We start from the raw sequence: 23,626 nt of genomic DNA on the forward strand, positions 1-23,626 counted from the left end.
GGCACAGGAAATGTTCCCATTGATGGGAGATGCCCATACATCCTGGGTCATCTAAAAAACAAACAAAAAACATGGCAGCTATGTGGCTTGTTTGGATCGAGTGTGTTGAATGAGCCATCTATGCAAAAAGCCCTCCATAAAAGCTTCTGACCACTTGCTGGTTTCCAAGTCAGCACCCATAGGCTGGAAGCATGGCCAGGAGGAGGCTGCCATAGGCGCTGTTCTTCTAGAACTAGTTTGAGCTTCCAATGCACAGATGGGAAGCGTTGGTTCAAATATTCCCCTCGGCAAACCTTGGCAAATTCCCCTCTTGCTGGAGCTGAGCATAGAATAAGCAACTGAAAGGGTGTCGGGAACTCGCTTTGAATCTGATCTTTTGACTCTTCCTGCCCCATAGCATCCGGTCCACTTTTGGTTTGCCACGGGTGGTGCTGGTTTCTGCATCAGTCGTGGGCTGGCGCTGAAGATGAGTCCCTGGGCTAGGTAAGGTATCTTTCTAACACTTGAGGGCCTGATGTTACTGTGTTTTCTTAAGGGTACCTTGTCAGGGTGTGCAAATTGGATGATAAGGTGGAGAATCTAGCATGGCAAAGCCATCGCTAAGGGTCTGGAAATTTCAGTACATCCCTCATGTCTGACTCTCATGCAAGAATTTCTTAGGGACTCATCTCGTGGATCCTCACCTCACCTTTTGAGCAAGGGGTTCAAAATAGGCAAGGGGAAAGAGGATAACCACACAATTTTTTACCCAGAGGCAAGGGCTGCAATGGATTGATGCAGGCATACTGTCTCAGTACCTTAACTATGACTTAGAGATCAGGAATGGAACAAGCGGATGTATGCTTCCTCTCAAACCTTTCTAGTCTTTTCTTTGAATTCCCCCCAGTGGCTAAAGGTTTTGTCTGCATCCTAATCAGCTTTCCTCTGAACCATGGTTTGAAGTGGGGTTTGCAAACCCTGGTTAAGAGGGGGGGGGGATCCTGGCTACTTCTAACCATGGTTAAATTCAGTCCAGTGGTTAAGGCCATGGTGAGGGAGAGAAGATGGAATTTCATGCTAGGGAGGAATGGGGCTCATGTAGGTTTAGCACTGAAACCAAATCTAAATTCCAGTTGGAGCAAGGCTGCATTCTGTGACCTCTCTAAATTAAGCCAGGCAAGGATGTGCATGGATTTGCAAGTTTTGCTTAATTTATTCTGCCTGTTTGAGTTCGAGGGTGGGAGGGGAAAAAGGCTATGCAAGACATAAGAAGCCCTGGTCTTCGAGGCTCAGTGCCACATCTCTACCAGCTGCTGAACTTTTCACCAAGCATTTGCCCTCTCCACCTAACATTGCAGTCTCAAGGGACAGAAACCCGTACGTGTATGCGTGTGTGTGTGTTTTAAATAAATGAAACCTGTGATTCTGTGGATATCAAATTCTGGGTCCAGGACCAATTTTTAAGACTGAAGGATCTGTAGGTCTGAGAAGCACACTGATCCAAGAAGGGCTTTTTTGTTGATTTAGTACAAGGGTGAGCAATTTCTATTGGACCGTCTATCATTGGCTAGTTGCCAGCATTCTTGGCCTGACGCAGCAAGGCGCTTCTTAAATTCTTACACTGAATTTACTGAACCCAGGTGAGATAGGCCTTAACAAACATTTTGAGTGTGTATTCTTGCAAATTCAAAACACATAGGTGGATCAGGAGATGTTGGGCAGGGAGAACAATCTAAGAATGATATCAGCCAATCCCAGATCTAGGGTTTTTAATGTATGAAGCATTGGGGGTTTGTATGTGTTCTGCTTATTTTTTGTGTTAAAAAATGGTCAGGGCGGGGGGAATAAAACAGCAGTTATTCCACCTAACCTAGCTTAGGGAGCCTTGTGCATTGTTTCGTCACACAATACTGATCCTTCCTCCATTCTGCAATCTCTCTACAGTGGTGGCCACTTTATGAGCACCGCAGAAAAGATTCGACTCCCAGATGACTGCACCATTGGGTACATCATAGAATCTGTGCTGGGAGTGAAGCTCACCCGGAGTAACCTCTTCCATTCCCATCTAGAGAACCTTCACCAAGTACCCAAGTCGGAGATTCACAATCAGGTAAAAAAAACAGCTGCCGACAACCCTGTAATGCAGGGAGGGCAGCACATGGGCCGCCCTAGCCTGCGTAGCCAGTGGTGAGGCTGATGGGAGTTGCAGGCCAAAACATCTGGGAGGAGACATGTTGCCCACCCTTGCTCTTAAGGCCGCAAGCCTGGGCATCGTTTTCTTTTAACTTTTAGAAAAATAGCAAACGCAAAGATAGAGAATATCGAACAGCCTTCCCCAGCCTGGCATCTTCCAAGTGTTTTGGACTACAACTCCCAGTGTTCCTAACCATCAAAGTCCAAAACATCTGGAGGGTGCAAGGTTGGGGAAGGCTGATTGATACACACACACACATGAAAAAATAGGAAAGCCCCAATACAAGCTGGAAGTGACCCTTCAGGTTGCAAAGAAATACGTTTATTGAGCACAACACATTTTGAATATTTATTTATTTCATTTCTATACTGCCCAATAACCAAAGCCCTCTGGGCGGTTCACAAAAATTAATATCTTCTTCAGGGGTACTCTTAGGCAGGGCCTTTCGTCTCCAACTCCGTTGCAAAACGTTCCCTGGAGAAGGTACTCAATACACATTGGGCTCAATAAAGCTGTATTTGAAAATAGCAAATACAAAGTTACACAATACTGAACAGCCTTCCCCAGCCTGGCATCTTCCAGGTGTTTTGGACTACAACGTCCAGTGTTCCTAACCATTGGAGCCCAAAACATCTGGAGGGTGCAAGGTTGGTGAAGGCTGGTGTGCGCGTGTGTGTGTGCACACTCACAGAGGAGAAAATGGGAAAGCCCCAATACAAGTTGGAGGTGAGCCGCTGTCCGGTAAAATCCCTGCTCAGCCTGTCTGAGTTTTCCTTGTGATATTATGCACGAAGCGTGAACAGAGAAGGCCTGAGTGTGTGTGTGGTGGGGAGGGGTATGTGCAGGGCTGATGTCAAGGCTAGGTATGGATGGGCACCTGCCAGGGGCCCACAGCCCAGCAGGGGCCCACTGACAAGAGCCCCCTGGACTTGGTCCTCCTCTTCACCTCCTTCTTGCTCTGGCCCAGGCACCATCCTCAAACTGTAGTATGCGATGATGTTTTTAATCAGGCAGGAGCATTAGGCCCAGGGCCGAAAACAATTCTAGTTCAGTGAAAGGAATGGGGAAGGGGAGAGAAGCATCCTGGCCTCTTATCCGATCAAACTCAGTGTTTCTCCTCCCGCCGCCACAGGTGACCTTGAGCTACGGAATGTTTGAAAACAAGAGGAATTCGATCCATTTGAAGGGAGCTTTCTCGGTGGAAGAGGATCCGTCCAGGTGAGCAGCGAGTTGCCCTGTAGACAGGAGTGGGGCAAAGGGGCAGGTGTGCCTCTAAGAGGCCAGAGCTGAAATGTTTTCATAGGGGGAGGGGGGGCAGGAAGTTTAGAAGTAAGGGGTTGAAGCCAGGCTTAGTTATGTTTAGAGTAGCCCCATTGAAATCAATGGCATACGTTAGTCATGACTAACCTACGTCTCATGGATTTCAGTGGGTCTGCTCTAAACCTGTCTTAGTCCGGATCCAGCCCAACATATACTAGGGCAGCCACACAAAGAAACTTTAGGGTACAATCCTATGCACGCTTAGACGGAAGACAGTCCTACAACTCCCAGCATTCCCCAGCCAGCATAGCTGGCTGGGGAATGCTGGGAGTTGTAGGACTGTCTTCCGTCTAAGCGTGCATAGGATTGCGCCCTTAATCGATTAACAATGCAATCCTATAGAGGTCTACTTAGAAGTAAGCCCCACTGAGTTCAGTAGGGCTTACTCCCAGGAAAGTGCATATAGGATTACAGTCTAACCGTGTATTTTTTTAACTGTACAATCCTGTACATGTCTACCAGTAGATGTAGGATTGTGGGCGTAGTCCATTTTAAATCTGCATTTGTTTGCAAAGGCCTAAATAATAGTTCTGAAGAACAAGCATTCTGAGATGTTGCGTGGCATTTCATAGCAGATGCCATTTTAGAAGAGGCATTTCATCCTGCGAGGCAAGAAATGCTTCTTCTCAGATGGTGCCTGCAACTCTAGTTCTTGTTAGTACTTTTTTAAAATAGTGTTTTTTAAAAGCCCTTCTGATCAATTATAATCCATTTTTTATTGATGTTAGCTAGCATGCTAGACTTAAGCTTGGGGAGACTCAGGTTCGAATCTCCTCTGGCCCATACATCTCACCAGGGGACCTTGGGACAATCACTTTCTCTCAGCCTAGCATACCTCACAGGGTTGTTGTGAAGATCAAATGGGGTGGGGGAGAGAACCGTGTATGTACTGTTGAGTTCCTTGAAGACTAGATATAAATGTAATAAGTAGCCGTAACAATAAAAAATAAAGCGTCTTGTGGCACCTTAAAGACTATCAAATTTATTATGGTATATGCTTTTGTGGACTAGAGCCTCCTTCAGCTAGTCCACAAATGCTTATGCCATAATACATATGTTAGTTTTTAAGGCAATGGTGGGGACACCCCCTTTGCCAGATCAAGCCCCGTTTCCCTAATTGTCAATCATTTGGTGGGTTTCCAGCATTTGCACCCCCCTCCCCCATTCTAAAAGATCAAAATGCCTCTCCAAATTCCAAAGTGGAATTGACCCTTGGACTGAAAGAGGTTCCTCACCCCCACTAAGACTCTTAGGGGCTGTTCACACAACATGCTAACCCACACTCAGTGCTTGAGTGTGGGTTGTTTTGAATAGTGGGTTGTTCGTTGAACCGTGGGTTATCGTGTTGTCTGAATGCAGGCAGGGTGGCTTGTTAACCATGCAGTGTGGTTTATTTTCTCAAACAAGCCACCTTGAGGACCCATGGTTTGCTGTTGGGTTGTTCAGGATGGTTAACAAGCCACCCTGGCTGCATTCAGACAACACACTAAGCCATGGTTCAGCAAACAACCCACGGTTCAAACAATCCACACTCAACCTCTGGGTGTGGGTTAGTATATTGCATAAACAGCCCCTTAGGCTGTGTTCCAGCAAAAAACACATATACACAGCTTTGTTGTTGTTCAGTCATTCATTCGTGTCCGACTCTTCGTGACCCCATGGACCATAGCACGCCAGGCCTTCCTGTCCTGCGCTCTCTCCCGGAGCGATATACACAGCTACTCCTCTGGAAATTGTGAAAGATGCCCCTAATTTAATTAATGTTACAGCCCTAATTAATCCCATGATAGTGATGATCTGGATTATCAGCGGCAGGTTCAGGGTTGATTTCCCCTCCTTTCTTTTCTTGCAGGTTCCGCTCCATCCACTGCTTGCTGTATCCAGACACGCCTTGGTGCCCTCTCAACATAGTTTACTAAGAGACAAGGTGTCCCCCTTCTTAACCTCGTCCCGAGTTTCCCCGGTATCCGAAGAACTCGTGGGACCCGCGTGTTTGCGTGTGTGCGTGTTTCCTTTGTTGTGAAGCGCTTGCCTCTTTATTACTGTGGTTAATTCACAGTGCGTGTATGTTTTTATAGGCTGCTGTGCGGCCCCTTCATTCTCCTTCTGCCCCGTCACTCTCTAGGCAGGCTCAGTGTACTGATATTTTGGTGTGCCTGCTGTTTGCCCCTTTCGACGGGGCGGGGGTCATGTCGGCGGGATGGAAGTGCTCTTTAAGCCCTTGCCTCTTTTGGCAAGTGGTTCTGGCTGGTTTGGGATGAGCGTGAAATGTCCCCCACCCCACCCTCAACCAGCCAGCCTGGGCATTTTTGCATATTGCTTTGCTGTGTTCTTGTACAATGGATGTGGGTCTGTTCCCTTTCTGCTACTATATTGCTATGCTTCCCTTTCCTCTTCCCTACTGCTGAATTCTGAAAAGCAGCATGAGCTAAACGAACAAAACAAAAAACCACAAGTGGCAAAAATCCAGCCAAAATTAAGCACTTTTTAAAATCACATAACTTCATGGGAGAAGCTAAGCATGTACTTAAATTGCACCCATTACACTGATGGGATGCTGAACTGCCTAATGTTTAGCTGGGTTATGCCATAAACCTTTCACTGCCTTCCCTTCTGCTTTATATTGCTAAATCTAACCCAGGCATTCCTCCTCCTTTTTGCTCCTCCCAGCTTGTTAGGCTCCGGATAACTTTTCAGATGAAGGTTTACAAACTTAAGTTCGTGTTATTGTTGTGTCTCTGTGTGTGTTTTATGCTCCCCCTTTGGAATTCTCCCCCCTCCTCATAGTACGTGTATATTTTAAATTCCCTTTGAGTTCTGGAGGGTTGCTTTTCTCAAACGTTGCATTGAGAGCTGGTCTCGAGGATTCCCTGCTTTTATGGTGGCACGGAAGGGAGACTTACAGGACCGAGACGCTTGCATTCCCACCACTTTGCCTATTTAGCTCCTCCAACATCTCCAGATGTGTTGGACTACAATTGCCATCACCCTCAGCCAGTCCTCCACATCTGGAGGGCACCAGGTTGAGGAAGGCTGCTGTAGCAGTTACCTGCACACTTTTACTAGGGCATATTTGCCCCTGTTGAACATACTGGGACTTCTTGCAAGTACACCTGCATAGGATTGCACTGTAAAGGTGTTCAGAGCTACGGGAGGAACCTATAGAGTGTTTATCAAGATGAAATGCCAAGCATTTATAAACAGAGTTGGTGGTAGCACAGTGGCTGAGAGAGGGAGCTACAAATCTGGAAGTCTTCAGTTCAAATCTCGCTTCCTCCATGCCCTTACCTTGGGCAAGCCGCTCGCTCTTAGCCTCAGCCCCCTGATCTGTAGTATTGGGAGATAATAATACAGGCTTACCTTATAGGAGTGTTGTAAGGTTTACAACTGGATAATGCCTATGAAATCCTTTGGACATTTGGAAGTGCTACACAAATGTGAAGTATTATTAGAATAATTAGATTTATGGAAGAGTGGTGTTGGAGGAGGTTTAATACGTAATGAATGCTCACGATAGAACTGCAACTGTGCAATCCTGTATAGGTTTACTCAGAAGGAAGTCCCAGGGTGCTGAATGGGTGTTGCTCCTAGGTAGGTGTGCATGGGATTGTGACCCAGTACAGGTGGTCAGCTTACTCAGTGGTAAGGTTTTCCTACCATGGTTTTGCTCAGTCATGTGTATTAATGAAAACATGGCGTGATTGATTTTTCTCTTCCTGCCATGCATTCTAACATATGGTATAGGCTGAGGACTTTGTCTAGTGGTGACGCCTATCCATGTTTACCGCTTGGGAAACTGGACATCGGTATTCACCTGTCTCCCTTCCGTGCAATGCCTCTGCCCGTGAGGCTGGACAGCCACTTGTCAGGGATGCTCTGACTTGGATCCCTGCACTGAGCAGGAGGTTGGACTCGACGGCCTTGTAGGCCCCTTCCAACCCTACTATTCTGTGATTCTATGTATAGTTTGCTCTGGGGCATCTTCTCCAGGGGGGCTAAATCTCAAACACGCCACTTTCCGTCTCTCTTCCTTCTAAGTAGGAGAGATGAAAAGTGGGATATTTGAACCTTTAGAAGCTAGAGGCTGACACTCCACTCCACGCATCCTCAAGAGCTGGACATAAGTTTGCATACACAGGTGTACCAATCCTTGCGTGCAAAACTCTGTACAGTATTTTGCTTCATGGAGCCCTGGGCAGAGAGAGAGAGAGAGAAAGTGCTGTGGGCTTCCATCCCAAATGAAAAAATAGCCCATACTGGGTAGTGTTTGTAAATATATTATTGCAACAGTGTTATTTACTGTGCCTTTTTGTTAAAACTGAGGCCTATGTAACTTTGTAAATTGTGGATTTAAAAAAAATATTTTCTGTGGATCAGAAAAAAAAAAACATCTATACAATCTGTTTGAAATGGAAAAAGTCTTTTGTAACTATCACCCTTAATTTATATGTCCCAGTATCTGGGATGTTGTTGATTTCTTTTTTCTTTTCCTTTTGTCTTTCGTAAAGTAGTTTATGTTTGTGGGGTTTGTTTGTTTTTTTAAAAAAACAAGAAATAGAGGTGGGGGGAAAAATAACAAGGATAAATGTTCTCAGGGAATTAAACCTGATTGTTACCATAGATCCTTTGTGGTAGCCATCTTTTCTTTGCCTTCAATAAAGCAGCTCGTTGGCTGGTTAATGATACATGACTCTGGTGTGTGTGTGTGTGTGTGAATCTTGAAATGCATGCTGGGATAAAATCACAGCCCTTGTACTATAAGATGCAATATAAGTAAATCTTAGATTGGTCAGATGGGCAGGACCTGCAAGAAAAAGCTGCAGCGTGATAATCTTATTCAGGGGTTCCACCAGCCATGCCCTCTTGCAAGACATTCCATTCCCCCTTCCCACGGCTTCACCATTCCCCTTTCGTGCCAACTGAGCATGCTCAGTCCTCATTTAGCTGTGTTTGCGGGGTTCTCTCCCTTAGGGTTTGTTGTCTGAAGGTTTTCTGGTGGTTCTCCAAACTCTGGAGTTCCCCTGAGCCTGATGATGATACCTCCCTCTTGTGCACAGCTGGTACCATTTCAGCTGCATAAGATCAGTGCTCGGAGAATGAATTGGCAGCTAGTGTGTAGCAGGGGTGAAGTTCAGGCTGGGGGTCAAATCCAGGCTTCCAGGGTTTATTTTATGTATATTTATTTCTATACTGCCCAATAGCCAAAGGTCTCTGGGCAGTTCACAAAAATCAAAACCACAAAGCACAGCATAAAACAATATTAAATATGAAAGCTTAAAACCGCAATATAACAGCTGTTGTTGTTGTTGTTGTTCAGTCGTTCAGTCGTGTCCGACTCTTCGTGACCCCATGGACCATAGCACGCCAGGCCTTCCTGTCCTGCGCTCTCTCCCGGAGCGTGCTCAAGTCCATATTCATTGCATCGGTGATGCTATCTAGCCATCTCATCCTCTGTCGTCCCCTTCTCCTTTTGCCTTCAGTCTTTCCCAGCATCAGGGTCTTTTCCAGGGAGTTTACTCTTCGCATTAGGTGGCCAAAATATTTGAGCTTCAGCTTCAGTATCTGTCCTTCCAATGAGCACTCAGGGTTTATTTCCTTTAGGATTGACTGACTTGACCTCCTTGCAGTCCAGGGGACTCGTAAGAGTCTTCTCCAGCACCACAGTTCGAAAGCATCGATTCTTCAGCGCTCGCCCTTCCTTATAGTCCAGCTCTCACAGCCATACATTACTACTGGGAAAACCATAGCTTTGATTAGACGGACCTTTGTCGGCAAGGTGATGTCTCTGCTTCTTACTATGCTGTCTAGGTTTGCCATAGCTTTCCTCCCAAGGAGCAAGTGTCTTTTAATTTCATGGCTACAGTCACCATCTGCGGTGATCTTGGAGCCCAAGAAAGTAAAATCTGTCACTGCTTCCATTTCTTCCCCTTCTATATGCCAGGAAGTGATGGGGCCAGATGCCATGATCTTCATTTTTTTAATGTTGAGTTTCAAACCAGCTTTTGCACTCTCCACTTTCACCCTCAACAAGAGGCTCTTTAGATCCTCTTCACTTTCTGCCATTAGGGTGGTATCGTCTGCATATCGGAGGTTGTTGATAATTCTCCCAGCAATCTTAATTCCGACCTGTGATTCATCCAACCCAGCGTTTCTCATGATGTACTCTGCATATAAGTTAAATAAGCAGGGTGACAATATGCAGCCTTGTCGTACTCCTTTCCCAATTTTGAACCACTCGGTTGTTCCATGTCTGGTTCTTACTGTTGCTTCTTGACCCTGGTACAGGTTTCTCAGGAGACAGGTAAGGTGGTCTGGTACTCCCATCACTTTAAAAATTTGCCACAGTTTGTTGTGATCCACACAATCAAAGGCTTTAGCATAGTCAATGAAGCAGAAATAGACGTTTTTCTGGAATTCTCTTGCTTTCTCCATGATCCAGCGAACATTGGCGATTTGATGTCTAGTTCCTCTGCCTCTTCGAAACCCAGCTTGTACTTCTGGTAGTTCTCGGTTCGCATACTGCTGAAGCCTAGCTTGTAGGATTTTGAGCATCACCTTGCTGGCATGTGAAATGAGCGCAATTGTGCGGTAGTTTGAACACTCTTTGGCGTTGCCCTTCTTTGGAATTGGAATGTAAACTGACCTTTTCCAGTCTTGCGGCCATTGTTGAGTGTTCCAAATTTGTTGGCATATTGAATGCAGCACTTTAACAGCATCATCTTTGAGGATTTTAAATAGCTCAGCTGGAATACTGTCATCTCCGCTAGCTTTGTTGTTACTAATGCTTCCTAAGGCCCACTTGACTTCACTCTCTAGGATGTCTGGCTCAAGTTCAGTGACTGCACTATCACGGCTATCAGGGACATTAAGATCTTTCTGTATAGTTCTTCTGTGTATTCTTGCCACCTCTTCTTAATCTCATCTGCTTCTGTTATGTCCCTGCCTTCTTTGTCCTTTATCATGCCCGTCTTTGCACAAAACATTCCCTTAAGATCTCCAATTTTCTTGAAGAGATCTCTAGTCTTTCCCATTCTGTTGTTTTCCTCGATTTCTTTGCATTGTTCATTTAAGAAGGCCTTCTTGTCTCTCCTTGCTATTCTCTGGAACTCTGCATTCAGTTGGATATATCTTCCCCTTTCTCCCTTGCTTTTTGCTTCCCTTCTTTCCTCAGCTACTTGTAAATCCTCATCACTGTTTTTCCCACCCTTTTGTTGACTATGAGTGCTACTCCATTTCTTCTAAGGGATTCTTGCCCACAGTAGTAGATATGATGGTCACCTGAATTAAATTCGCCCATGCCTGTCCATAATATAACAGTACAACCAGAATAAAACCTTGCAGCAATACAGAGATTTAAAATACAGATTTAAAATACCAGAGGAAGACTAGGAAGCTGAAATGCTAAAATACTGGGAGAATAAAGAGGTCTTCACCTGGCGCTGGAAGGAGTACAACGCACATGCCAGACGAACCTCTCTAGGGAGCTCATTCCACAGCTGGGGTGCCACAGCACAAAAGGCCCTCCTCCTGGTAGCGATCCACCTCACTTCCTTTGGCGGGGCAGGCACATATGGGAGGAGGCGATCCTTCAGATAACCTGTCCCCAAGCCGTTTAGGGCTGTGAATGTTAATACCACCACTTTGAATCGGGCCCGGAAATGGACTGGCCTAATGTTTCCTGTTCGCATCGCCCTTTCCCCTGACCATCAATTGTTTGGTTTCCCTGCTTTTGTTCTAGTTTTCTGCCTTCTAGAAGGTTGAAATGCCTCTTCTAAGGCTTAGTGATTGGCAGGAAGAGCTTGAAGTTACAACATGCGGGCATTTTTGTATTTTTGGTCACACCCCTTTTACCTTTAGCCCCACTCACCACTAGAATGCAGCCCCTGAGAGCTTCTCTGAAATGGAATTTCACCCTCACACTGAAAGAGGTTCAGCACCCCTGGTACAGTCAGGGCCAGAAATATTGGAACAAGGATAACGTGTTTTGGCAGTCGGCCTCTGTACACCACCACATTGAAGTTGAAAGGAAACACACCCAGATGGGAGCAAAGTCAGGACTTTCTGCTGTAATTCAAAACGTTTTGATGTTTGGCAAAAGTGGAGCACTAACAATTCAGGAAGGACAGCCAGTGGCATACACCCCCCCCCCATCGTTGGTGGCTCATAAGTAATGGAACGAATGGCTGACAAGCAGCTGCATGGCCAGGTGTGGCCTGTGGCCTGGGTATCCCATGACCAATCAAGCAGATAAAAGGCCTGGAGGTGGTTCTGAGTGTTACATTTGCATCTGGTGGCTGTTCACTGGAACTCCCAACATGAGGTCCAAAGAGGTGTCCATGTGAGCGAAGGAGGCCATCATTAGGCTGAGGAAACAAACCCATCAAAGAGAAAGCAAAAACAGTGGGAGTGGACAATACAACAGTTTGGAACATGCTGAAAAAGAAGGAATCAGCTGGCAAGCTCAGCAACAGCAAAAGGCCTGGCAGACCATGGAAGACAACTAAAGTGGATGACCACAGAATTCTGCTCATGGTGAAGAGGAACCCTTTCACAACATCTACCCAGGTCAAGAATGCTCTTGAGGAGGTAGGCATGTCATTGTCAACATATACAGTTTAGTGACAGCTTTATGAATGTAAATACAGAGGCTTCACAACAAGGTGCAAACCACTGGGAACGTTCAAGAACTGAAAGGCCAGATTAGCCTTTGCCAGCAAACACCTAAAAAAGCCTGCCCAGTTCTGGAATAAGATTCTTTCTACTGATGAAATCAAGATTAATTTGTACCAGAATGATGGGAAGATAAAAGTATGGAGAAGAAAAGGAACAGCTCATGATCCAAAGCACACCACATCATCTGTCAAACATGGTGGAGGCAATGTTATGGCATGGGCATGTATGGCTGCCAATGGAACCGGGTCACTGGTGTTTATTGATGACCTGACTGCTGATAAAAGCAGCAGGATGCATTCTGAAGTGTATCGGGCTATACTTTCTGCTCAGATTCAGCCGAATGCTGCCAAACCGATAGGACGCTGCTTCATATTGCAGATGGATAATGACCCAAAATATACAGCAAAAGCTACCCAAGAGTTTCTCAAGGCAGTGGGATGTTCTTCAATGGCCAAGTCAGTCCCCTGATCTGAACCCAATAGAGCATACTTCTCACTTACTGAAGACAAGACTGAAGGCAGAAAGACCCACAAACAAGCAGCAGCTGAAGGCAGCTGCAGTAAAGGCCTGGCAAAACATCTCGAGGGAGGAAACTCAGCATTTGGTCATGTCCATGGGTTCCAGACTTCAGCCAGTCATTGACTGTAAAGGATTTACATCCAGGTATTAAAGGCAACCCTTAAGTTTGAAATGAGGCTGGCTCTGATGCCTCCTGCCATACCTGATCACCAACCAAGTGGTAAAGCCTGGTGGAAAAAGACACACATTACTTATGAGCCACCAACGATGGGTGTGTGTGTATGCCACTGGCTGTACTTACTGAATGGTTAGTGCCCCACTTTTGTCTCACCCCTTGAATTACAGCAGAAAGTCCTGACTTTGCTCCCATCTGGGTGTGTTTCCTTTCAACTTCGATGTGGTGGTGTACAGAGGCCAACTGCCAAAACAGTTATCCTTGTTCCAATATTTCTGGCCCTGACTGTATATAGGATTACAAACTGTGGAAACGGGGTGTTGGCATAGAAGACCCTTTGGCTTAATCCATCAAAGCATTGTCTCCAGCAGCAGCCAGTTGGATACTTCTGGAAGTTCGCAACCTCATGGGGGACAGCCTATCATTACCCTGCAATGATGACCTGGCATCTGGTACTCTAGCCTAGGACGTCTTTTTACGCTCCACATAATTTTTTTACACTCAGTAATGGGCTGGATGAGGGCCAGTGCACGGAAGCTGGATCCTAGCAAGACGGAAGCCCTGGGGGCGAGTGGTTCCTGGGTTCAGGAGACAGGCTCATTTCCTGTTCTAGATGGGGTTGTGCTCCCTTCGAAAGACCACATTTGTTGCTCAGGGATATTCTTAGATCCTTCACTGTCGCTGGAGGCCCAAGTGGCCATAGCAGCTTGTGGTGCCTTTCACCGGCGTCAGCTGGTTCCCCATCTACGGCCTGTCCTGGACAGGGATAGCTTGGCCAGTGGTACAGGTGCTAGTAACCTGAAGACTAGATTGCTGCAATGCACGCTATGGGGCTGCCCTTAAGGCTGCTCTGGAAGCTGTTGCAGACTGTTGCCAAGAGCTGCCCCTTTCAGCCTGCAACTCCTTTGCTAAGGGAATGGTGCTGGCTGCCTATTCGCTACCAGGCCAGGTTTAAGGTTTTCCTACTAGTGTACAAAGCCCTAAACAACTCTGGACCAGCCTACCTGAGAGAGTGCCTTCTCCCTGATCAACCTGCCAGGTCACTGAGGTCATCAGAGGACATGCTCCTGGTGGTTCCGCATGGACCTATAGCCCGATTGGAGTCCACCTGGAGAAAAGCCTTCAGTGTGTTGGCCCCTTTTCTGTGGAACTCCTTGCCTCTGGAGGTCAGGCAGGCGCCAATACTGCGTTGCTTCCAGCACCTCCTGAAAACATCTTTATTTCAGGAAGACTTTCTTGACTGACCATGGTTTTTACTGGTATTCTTTCTTCTTCATTTTTAACAGTTTTTAATATGGAGGGTTTTTTTAATCTTTGATTGTTCACCGCTCCGGAATCTGTCTAGATGTGGAGCGGAATATAAATGTTGTAAGTAAGTAAGTAACCAGCGTGGTAGGTTTCACTTGTAAGGTTTTGACTACTAGAGGGAGAGTTTTTGTAAATGTTAAGCTCATACATTTACATCTCTTGGTGGTGCTGCTGCTGCTGCTGCAGGGTGCCTTCCACACAGGGCCAGGGTCAAGGGTAGGAATCGTTGGGCATCTGCCAAGGGGCCATACCCCAGCAGGGGCCCACTGATAGGAGCCCCTGCACCTACTCCTTCTCTTCAGCATTGTATGTGCATGTTCACCACCTGCCTCTCACTCTGGCCCAGACAATGGTGGTGGTCCTGAGGAGGAGGAGGAGCAGTACATGCCACAGCCTGCTTGCTCACTGGCTCTCTTCTGCTCAAGCAAGTGGCAGCAATGATAAGAGGATGAGGAGTGGTCACAGCTGGTGACCATGGCGGTGAGAAGGGAGACTCACTGAAGAGGCATTGGAGGCATTCAAGAAGAGGCTGGACAGCCATCTGTCAGGGATGCTTTGACCTGGATTCCTGCATTGAGCAGGGGGTTGGACTCGATGGCCTTGTAGGCCCCTTCCAACCCTACTCTTCTATGATTCTATGAGGGAGAGGGACCATGGAGGGTGTCTTGCCCAAGAGCCTGCAAAACCCTGGAGCCAGCACTGCTTCTGTGGGTGGGGGCTGAAGCTGGTGCTCCTTCTCTGCACCTCTTCTCTAGTCTCTCATTCCTCATCAACCGCTCTGATGCCTCCTGCCATACCTGATCACCAACCAAGTGGTAAAGCCTGGTGGAAAAAGACACACACACAGTCATTTCAGATGCCCTGTCTGGATGTACGAATTGGCAATAAGACCTCTGTGTTCCCGTGATGGCAAGACACTGCAGCTCCTGAATATATTCATGCCCTTAACAAATTGTATTTATATTATCCCAGCAAAACCTATTTTCCCTTTCACTGACTTTGCAGAGAGGCTGCAGGGGGGAAGATGATGCATGGGGACTCGGCTGGGAAAAACCAGGTCCTGTTGTTTGCTTTGTAATGCTTCAGCAGTGATCACAGCCTGCGTGGCCTTCCACAGTTCAGCAGTGAGGTTTGGGCGCTTGCCATGGGAGGAAGCCATTTTTCACCACCGTCTGGCCAAGGCCTGCCGCTTCTTGAATAAACCTTCTTGTCCCCTTAGCAAGCAAGACTCAACAGCTAACTGGCAGTGCTATCAGAGCTGCAATAGATCCTGGAAAATCCACCTTTGGCACGCCTCAAAAAAACTGCTGAGCAATGAATTCCAGAGGCAGCATTTGCTCTTCTGTCTACAAAGGGCAAAAGAGCTAACCATTTTAATCCGCTTTAAGCCAGAGATGGGAATCTCTTTCAAGCCGAGGGCCAAATTCCATTCTGGAGAAGTTTTGGGGGTCCGCCTTCCAGTGGTGGGTGGAGTGAAAGGCAAAAAGGCGGGGCCAAACAGACCAGCATGTTTAAGCTTAAAGCACTCACGGCCTGTATCTGTGCCTTAGGAGAGGCTTTTCAACCTTTTAGAATGGGGGGAGCGGGAAATTCATGCAAAAGTCAGGAAACTCATCAAATGATTGGCCATCAGGGGAAAGGGGGTGGGGCCATCTGGCAAACTCCAGACAGCTATTGGGCCTGCGTTTCTCCACCCCTGCTTTAAGCCATCCTACCCTTGACGCAAGCCTTCGTCGTGTTTGCTACATATAGAATTATGGACATGGCATCAACTCTATAGAAGCACAACAGGGAGTCAGAAGTAAACCATTCAGCAGAGACTTGTAATTAAGCTGGGACTGGAAGGACGTAAGGAGGAAGTTAACAGAACAGTGATTTTAAGCTTTACTTTAGGCCATGTAATGTCCTAACAAACGCTGTTCTATGATCAGTTTACAGCACCTTTGCATGTAGGGAGCTATGGCTGAAGGAGTACGTCTGGCCTAAGACCACCTCATGAATTTATGGGAAAACTTCGGGATTTCCCAGTTCACACTCGGAGACTGTGAACTGCTCTTCTGTCTCCTGTTCAGACAGCTGCTTTTTACAGATCACCACACCACTGTCATTAACTAAAGCAGCACTTACATCTGGGCACGCTGTTCATCCCACTCTAAATAGAGAGGCATTTATCAGGATAGATCTGCCACATATTTCAGAGAAGAGATGGAGGGCAAAGACAGGTTCTTACGTTTCTAGACGGGTCAACATATTACACCGATTCTTCCATGAAGACCTTTTATCAGAAGCCTCTCCTAGACTTTCTGTAGGTGCTAGGTGGCTTTAAGCAGGTTCCAACTAGGGCAATGAATGTTAGCCAAATAACACCATGAACCCTTGTCAAGAAAACTCAGAACTTATTTTGCCTTGGTGAGTGCCATGTGTTGCAGTAATGAACAGACGAAGTTCTACAAGTGAACCTCCAAGATCCACTAAAGCTTTTCAAATCTGGGGGCAGAAGTGTTCCTGGCTGGGGTGCTTCTCCTTTCCAAGCGCAGGGGGAATATTAACTTCCCATTTGCGATAATAGGGGATTTCCTCCAAAACTGCAAAGGTTTACATTCCAGCCAGCCCATTTCAAAAAGGATACTGTAGAGCTGTGAACCGTGCAGAAAAGGGCAGATAAAATCTGGAAGTGACCTCAGAAGGTCAACTAGTCCAACTCTCTGCTGATGCAGGAAACCCACGACCACAGCATTTACAATTGCCAAGGAGAAGGAATACTACTTAGAATCATAGAATCATAGAATAGTAGGGTTGGAAGGGGCCTACAAGGCCATCGAGTCCAACCCCCTGCTCAATGCAGGAATCCAAGTCAGAGCATCCCTGACAAATGGCTGTCCAGCCTCGTCTTAAAGGCCTCCAGTGTGGGAGAGCCCACCACCTCCCCAGGTAATTGGTTCCATTGCTGTATTGCTCTGACACTCAGGAAGTTTTTCCTGATGTTCAGCCGGAATCTGGCTTCCTGTAACTTGAGCCCATTATTCCGTGTCCTGCACTCTGGGATGATCAAGAAGAGATCCTGGCCTTCTTCTCTGTGACAACCTTTCAAGTACTTGAAGAGTGCTATCATATCTCCCCTCAGTCTTCTCTTCTCAAGGCTAAACATGCCCAGTTCTTTCAGTCTCTCTTCATAGGGCTTTGTTTCCAGTCCCCTGATCATCTTTGTTGCCCTCCTTTGAACCCTCTCCAGCTTGTCTGCATCCTTCTTAAAGTGTGGTGCCCAGAACTGGACACAGTACTCCAGATGAGGCCTAACCAGTGCTGAGTAGAGGGGAACTAGTACTTCCCGGGATTTGGAAGCGATGCTTCTATTAATGCAGCCCAAAATAGCATTTGCCTTTTTTGCAGCCACATCACATTGTTGGCTCATATTCAGCTTGTGATCGACGACAATTCCAAGATCCTTCTCGCTCGTAGTGTGGTTGAGCCACGTATCCCCCATCTTGTAACTGTGCATTTGGTTTCTTTTTCCTAGGTGCAGAACTTGGCATTTGTCCCTATTAAATGCCATTCTGTTGTTTTCTACCCAGCGCTCCAGTCTATCCAGATCACTTTGAATTTTGTTTCTGTCTTCCAAAGTATTAGCTATCCCTCCCAATTTTGTGTCATCTGCAAATTTGATCAGCATTCCCTGCACCTCCTCCTCCAAGTCATTCATAAAAATGTGGAAGAGCACTGGGCCCAGGACTGAGCCCTGCGGTACCCCACTCGTTACCTCTCCCCAGCTTGAGAAGGTCCCATTGAGAAGCACTCTTTGAGTCCGATTCTGTAGCCAACTGTGGATCCACGTGATCGTTGTTTCATCTAGCCCACTTCGAGCTAGTTTGCTCATCAGGATATCATGGGGCACTTTGTCCTGGGGTACATGGGGTACTTTTCCTACCAGGCAAGGGTAAAATTCAGGACATTGTTTGAGGGAAGATGATGCAGCTGTCTTGCTGAAGCTAAGGAGGTCTGCACCTGATCAGTGCCTGGATGGGAGCCTGATATAAGTTGCTTTGTGTTTTGTGATGGAAGCAAGGTGAGATATACAATTTACCATATATAATTATTTTAGTTTCAGTCTAAAGACAAAGTAGACAACATCAGTCTGGAATGATGGACCAATTGTCTAAGCCAGCTTCACCTCTGCTACATGATGTATTCCTCGTGAAACTAAGTACTTCTGTGGGTAAAAAGTGGGTGTGTACATTCTGATGTGTGCAACAGAGTGACATGGATGGAATCCTTTGCCTTGCTGGAGAGGAGGGTGATTAAGTGGAGAGTGTGTGTGTGTGTGTGTTTGGGAGGGGGGCGAGTCTAAGAAGAGTCTGAAGGGTGAAGCAACAGAGGTCACTGAAGCTGTTGTTCTCATGTTTCACTCCTCGGCGGGAAGCTCAAGTCTGGTAAAATATTCACACGGTCACCCTGACAGGATCAGTGTTCATGCTGAAGCCAACTGATGCACCAGACTGCTGTGTGTCCATCTCATTAAAGACAAAAAATGATCTGCAACCAGGTCTGTTGATGGTAGCCAAAGTCACCTCAAACTGGAGAGCAAAAAGTAAAGAAATTATAGAAGCCTGTTCAGTGTGTAATTTTTAAGGGTTTCTTCTTCTATTTTCGAGTGAGCAAGTGTTGAAGCATTGGATCCACTCATGGATTCAGTGCCTCTCACGAGATGAGATACAAAGGGCTCTTTAACCCCTTCTCCCCCCACCCCAATTACAGAGCCCTTTGGCAGGGTCCGTCCTTTAGGCCCCTCAAGTTTCGGTGTTGTCTGTAGGAGAAGCTAAAGTGCATCATGAGGGCAAAGGACTCTGCCGAAGCCTCTTTCGCTGTTTACACTAAACAAGCAGTGGTTTGCAGTTGCCTCACATCAGTCTAAAGACCACTCTACACTTTGCTTTGTACACGGACATAGCTGTCCACCTAAAACTTGGGTGCAGAGCAGCTCATATATGGGATTTCCCTTATCCAGTTCTCAGGAGAATTTCACCTGTGTGTGTGTGGGGGGGGGGGGGATGTGCCATGTATGTGTGAGCATATCACAGAAAAATGTGGTTGAGGGAAGTGTGTTTACACCAGCTCAAAATACTTGATCAAGTACAGGTTTACTCAAAAGTAAGTCCCAATGCATTCTATCAAACTAACTGCCAATTAAGCGTGCATGGGTTTACAACCAGGAAAAAGGATGGGGGAAACTCAGGCCTGGAGCCAAATTTGGCCTTTCTGGGGTCCCGATCCAGCCCTCTTGCTTTCCCCAAATGGCCACATCTCCTTCCCTTGGCCCTACCCCTTCTGCCCATACATGATCGTCTGGTAGTTTCCCAGCTTTTGCGCAGTTTCCCCCCATTCTAAGTTGAGATGCCTCTCCTGAAGCCTAGTTAATGGCAGGAAGAGCTTCATGCTACAATATGCTGGTAGCGTTTGCATTTTTGTCCCCACCCCTTTTACCTTTAGTCCCACCCACCACTGGAATGTGGCCCCAGAGAGCTTCTTTGAAATGGAATCCGGCCCTCAGGCTGAAAGAGGTTCCACACCCCTGCTGTAAAATGTCAACGCTAGTAAGGTAATTGGGTCGCTGCCAAAATGTTTGAATACAACTCCTCTTTGAAAACCACACCAGACCAGGGGTCTGAGCTTGATCCTCCCCTCTCAAGTAGAAATTAAAGTCTCATCATTTCAAGTGTAATCAAGAAGGTGGTAAGAATGGACTATACTGTTTTAGACTATGTGGTGTAACATGGTCAATGCTCCTTCACTAGGGTTGGGGGAGAATTTTCACTGCCTTTTGATATAAGCTTACCAAATTCACACCTCCTGAATCAATATATGAACTGGAACACAGTCAACCTTTGGTATTCACATTTATCCAAACATAAAGTATGTACAGTAAAGCATATAACAGGGAAAAGTGCACAGAAAAATGCATATATTAGTGGGGAAATGTACAAAAAAGCATCACACAAGGGGAAACAGTTTGCAAAAATTCATACATTAGGCAAAAAAGTATGTGAAAATGCATACACATTTTTTGTGCATACCATTTTTTAAAAGTCGCAAACTGGTGCAAAAATGGGATGGAACAAACTACAGATTGGAAAGATGAGAAACTGAAGCTGGCAGAACCATCCCTCCCTATCCCTCACATCAAAAGACCTCCCTGCAAATTGTCATAAAAGTAAACACAGATCAGAGAACAATTCTAGGCCAGCTGAATGCCTGTTGTGCTAATTTTCTACTTGCAGGGAAGTTTTCGAACGGGAAAGAGTCTGAAGTCCACTCTACCACTTTATTCTGCGGAATGCGCAGTCCCAGCATCAGCCCACGGCTTCCTTTTCAGTTAAATAAACTTGTTTTAACTTGATGTTTTGTTGGGCTATTAGCAAACTCATTCAGGGCTTTCCCCCCGCTGTTCTAAATAGATAAAATGGCTCTTGCTGTTCTGTTAAAAACAGTCAGTGCGGTTGTATTTACTGAGGAATTGGTTCTGGCCCTATTTCTACTAGAGGCAGAACATTTCGACATGGATTATAGGCTGATGCTGCCACCTGGTGTAACTAGTGCAGCATAAACATTTGAAACTAGCTGAGAAATACTAGGGGTTTCCGAAGACATTGTAAAAATCAAAACTGAGAGCAAGCACAAATTGGAAGAGGCAGAGATGGGAACCTTTCATGTAACGAAGTTTGCTTACCTGACCTACCACCAGTTCCTGGTTTGCTCTTCTCCAAGGACACTTTACATCCTAGTCCTAGAATAATCCACTTCATCAGCCTGCAGGCACTGTCTGGTCAGGCCTATTGGGAGGGAGAGTGCTGCTCCAACAAGCAGCAGGACTGCATAACATATGAACTGATACAAGAGACAGTGCCAGCTCCAGGCTTTTGAGGGCCCATCACTGCTACCACTTGTATGCTTGACAGACAGAGAGCCAGGGAGCACGTTGGCCGCGGCATCTCCTGCTCACTTCCTTCGATGTCTGGGCCAGAGCAAGAGGCAGGTGAACAAGCAGGTTGCAATGGTGAAGAGGAGCAGCAACTCCATGGGCTTTTGTCAGCAGGTCCCTGCTGGGGTCAGGGATCTTAGCAGGGGCCTGACCATCCCTACCTTTGCCGTTGGCTATGATAAAAGTTGTAAGATTATAGAATGGGTGGGCAACCTTTTCTTCTGTCGAGGGCTGCATTCTCTCGTGGGTGTAGTTGCGGGGTGGGTACATATCAGCACTGAGTGGGAGTGAAGCCAGCGATGGGCAGGGGCAGAGCCAGAGCCAAAAGTGAGTGGGTCACCTTTTTTCCCCACTTTCTGCCACCTCCTTTTCTCCCCCCGCCCTTCCTTCTCACCCAGCTGGCTGCCAGGAAAGGGACATCTGAACAGATCCCATGCAGACGGCTTTTGAAATTAGGCTGATGGCTATTGCCCACCCTGGTTTACAGTGTAGACTGGGGGAGGCAACTTGTGGCCCTCCAGATGTTTGGGCCTACAACTCCCATCAGCCTTAGTCAGCATAGCTTATGGTGAGGGATAATGGAAGCTGTAGACCCGAACATCTGGAGGGTCACAAGTCGTCCACCGCTGGTGCAGACAATATCCTAAGATTGCTAGTGAGCAAGAGGCAGGATACCTGAGAACCTTTCACTGCATATTTTAAAAAAAGAATTATGTAGCACCATTAGTTTACATGGTGCTTTACAGAGTACAAGAGGCCAGGTCCCTGCCCTGAGGAGCTTCCAATCTAAAATTCAACACAGGGGAAACAGAGGAAGTGGGGAGGGGATAGAGGCAGGGGCAAACAAGGAAGCAATTGCCATGGACCGAAGCTGAGATCTCCTGCATACAAAGCAGGTGTACTATTCCTCCCCCCACACCCACAGCTTTTCCTGTTGCAGAATTTAAGCTAGCCTGTTTCAGGCTTTTGTGTTAGATACACAGTCCTATATACGCAATATATATGTTGTTGTTGTTCAGTCGTTAAGTCATGTCCAACTCTTTGTGACTGCATGGACCACAGCACACCAGGCCTTCCTGTCCTCCACTCTCTCCCGGAGCGTGCTCAAGTTCATAATATATATGTTATACAAATGTAAATGTAAGATAAAGTCTCAAGGAACACCATAATTATCTAAAAAATGACTCGTTAGCCCAGTGCCACGCCTTTTCAAAGATGTTTATTTTAAAACATTAAACCCAAGCTGAATAGAAACCACAGAAATTACATTTAGAATTTTTTTTGTTTAGTATTTGCAGAACAGGGAAAAAACCACACAAAACCAGTAAAAATAGCTACAGTACAATTTAATAAAACAAAAGTAAAAGGATACAAAAATGGGCTCACTCCTCAGTTTAAACCCCCACAAAATTTCAAAAGTTGGGGTAAGTGCAGAACACCTGAAAAGAACTAGTTATGTCCAAAGGCTTTAAAATTTATTTTATTTTTATATATATATATATATATATATATATATATATAAATAAATAAATAAATATATATATGTATATATAAAGTGGTATGATATACAACCATTGTTGTTCAAAACAAAACCAGATTTGGGGGTGGGGGAGTCAGCTAATCCTTACTGGAAAGTTTTTGTGCACATGAAGTGTTGGGAGGAGGGTGGGGTAGGGGAAACACCAGAAGAATTAAATCCACAGGAAATTCTCAGGTTTACTCCTGCTAAAAAGGAATCTGGGACCAGCATTATCTCTAGGATTTCCAGGGGACTGGAAAGACAATACAAAGCCTGGCTTATTCTTGTGCCTTTCATAGCAGCCTGAGGTGCAGAAATCAGTAGGTGAAGCTTTTCACAGCATGAGATAAATGTTTCCACCTCCTAATTTAGCCTGCACATTGGACCTTGCTAATGAAAAGCACAGCCACAGCGGCCTGTTAAGAAGGTGGCAAATCCTAGTTAAAAGTTACAGCATCAAAACATGTGATGCAAAGGTGGGGAATAAAATCGGCAATGTTCTTGCCAGTGACTTCAATGTTCTTTGAAGATGGAGCCCTTGCAGAAGGTTCTGAGTGAGAACCGTGGGGATGGGGTACAAAAAAGGAAAACCAACGTTGCATAGAGAGGACAGTGTTGTTGTTGAATACACTAAGCACCTAGAAGGATCCCGACAGAGTAGAGCAGCCCCTCTCTTATACTGAAAGTAAGGAATGATACTTAGCACTGCTCCTACCTGCCCAAGTTCTAGCCACGCTAAAACTGGCCTCAATATTTTTTGTTTGGTCCAAACGCTACCAAGACAGAAGGGCATTGTTTTTCCGTTATAAATATCTACACACTCCTGCAACTTCCTTTGCAGGATGTCAAAGCTAAACTTCACACAGATGGGTGAGGACAGAGACACCCAATTCACAGAGGATAACTGAGGAACAGTGAAGCGAAGTGATCTCCCCTATTCCAATCCCACCACCAAATTCACATAGC

General features: G+C 46.1%; 2 protein-coding genes across 4 annotated transcripts in view; one reads left to right on the forward strand and one right to left on the reverse strand.

The window, feature by feature from the left end:
- The window catches only part of LFNG (LFNG O-fucosylpeptide 3-beta-N-acetylglucosaminyltransferase), a 35,410-nt gene extending 27,228 nt beyond the window's left edge, over positions 1–8,182 (forward strand). Inside the window, exons 5-8 of the mRNA XM_084818263.1 lie at positions 398–483; positions 1,924–2,089; positions 3,306–3,391; positions 5,346–8,182. Coding sequence (XP_084674389.1) covers positions 398–483; positions 1,924–2,089; positions 3,306–3,391; positions 5,346–5,412 — 405 coding nt within the window. The 3' untranslated portion in view covers positions 5,413–8,182. The remainder of the gene's footprint in view (positions 1–397; positions 484–1,923; positions 2,090–3,305; positions 3,392–5,345) is intronic.
- The window catches only part of TTYH3 (tweety family member 3), a 147,959-nt gene that overhangs the window by 11,392 nt on the left and 112,941 nt on the right, over positions 1–23,626 (reverse strand). The window lies entirely within an intron of this gene.

Source organism: Heloderma suspectum, chromosome 12, assembly GCF_057233095.1.
Source record: "Heloderma suspectum isolate Gila_16-S chromosome 12, 16-S_ref, whole genome shotgun sequence".
Lineage (NCBI taxonomy): Eukaryota > Metazoa > Chordata > Lepidosauria > Squamata > Helodermatidae > Heloderma > Heloderma suspectum.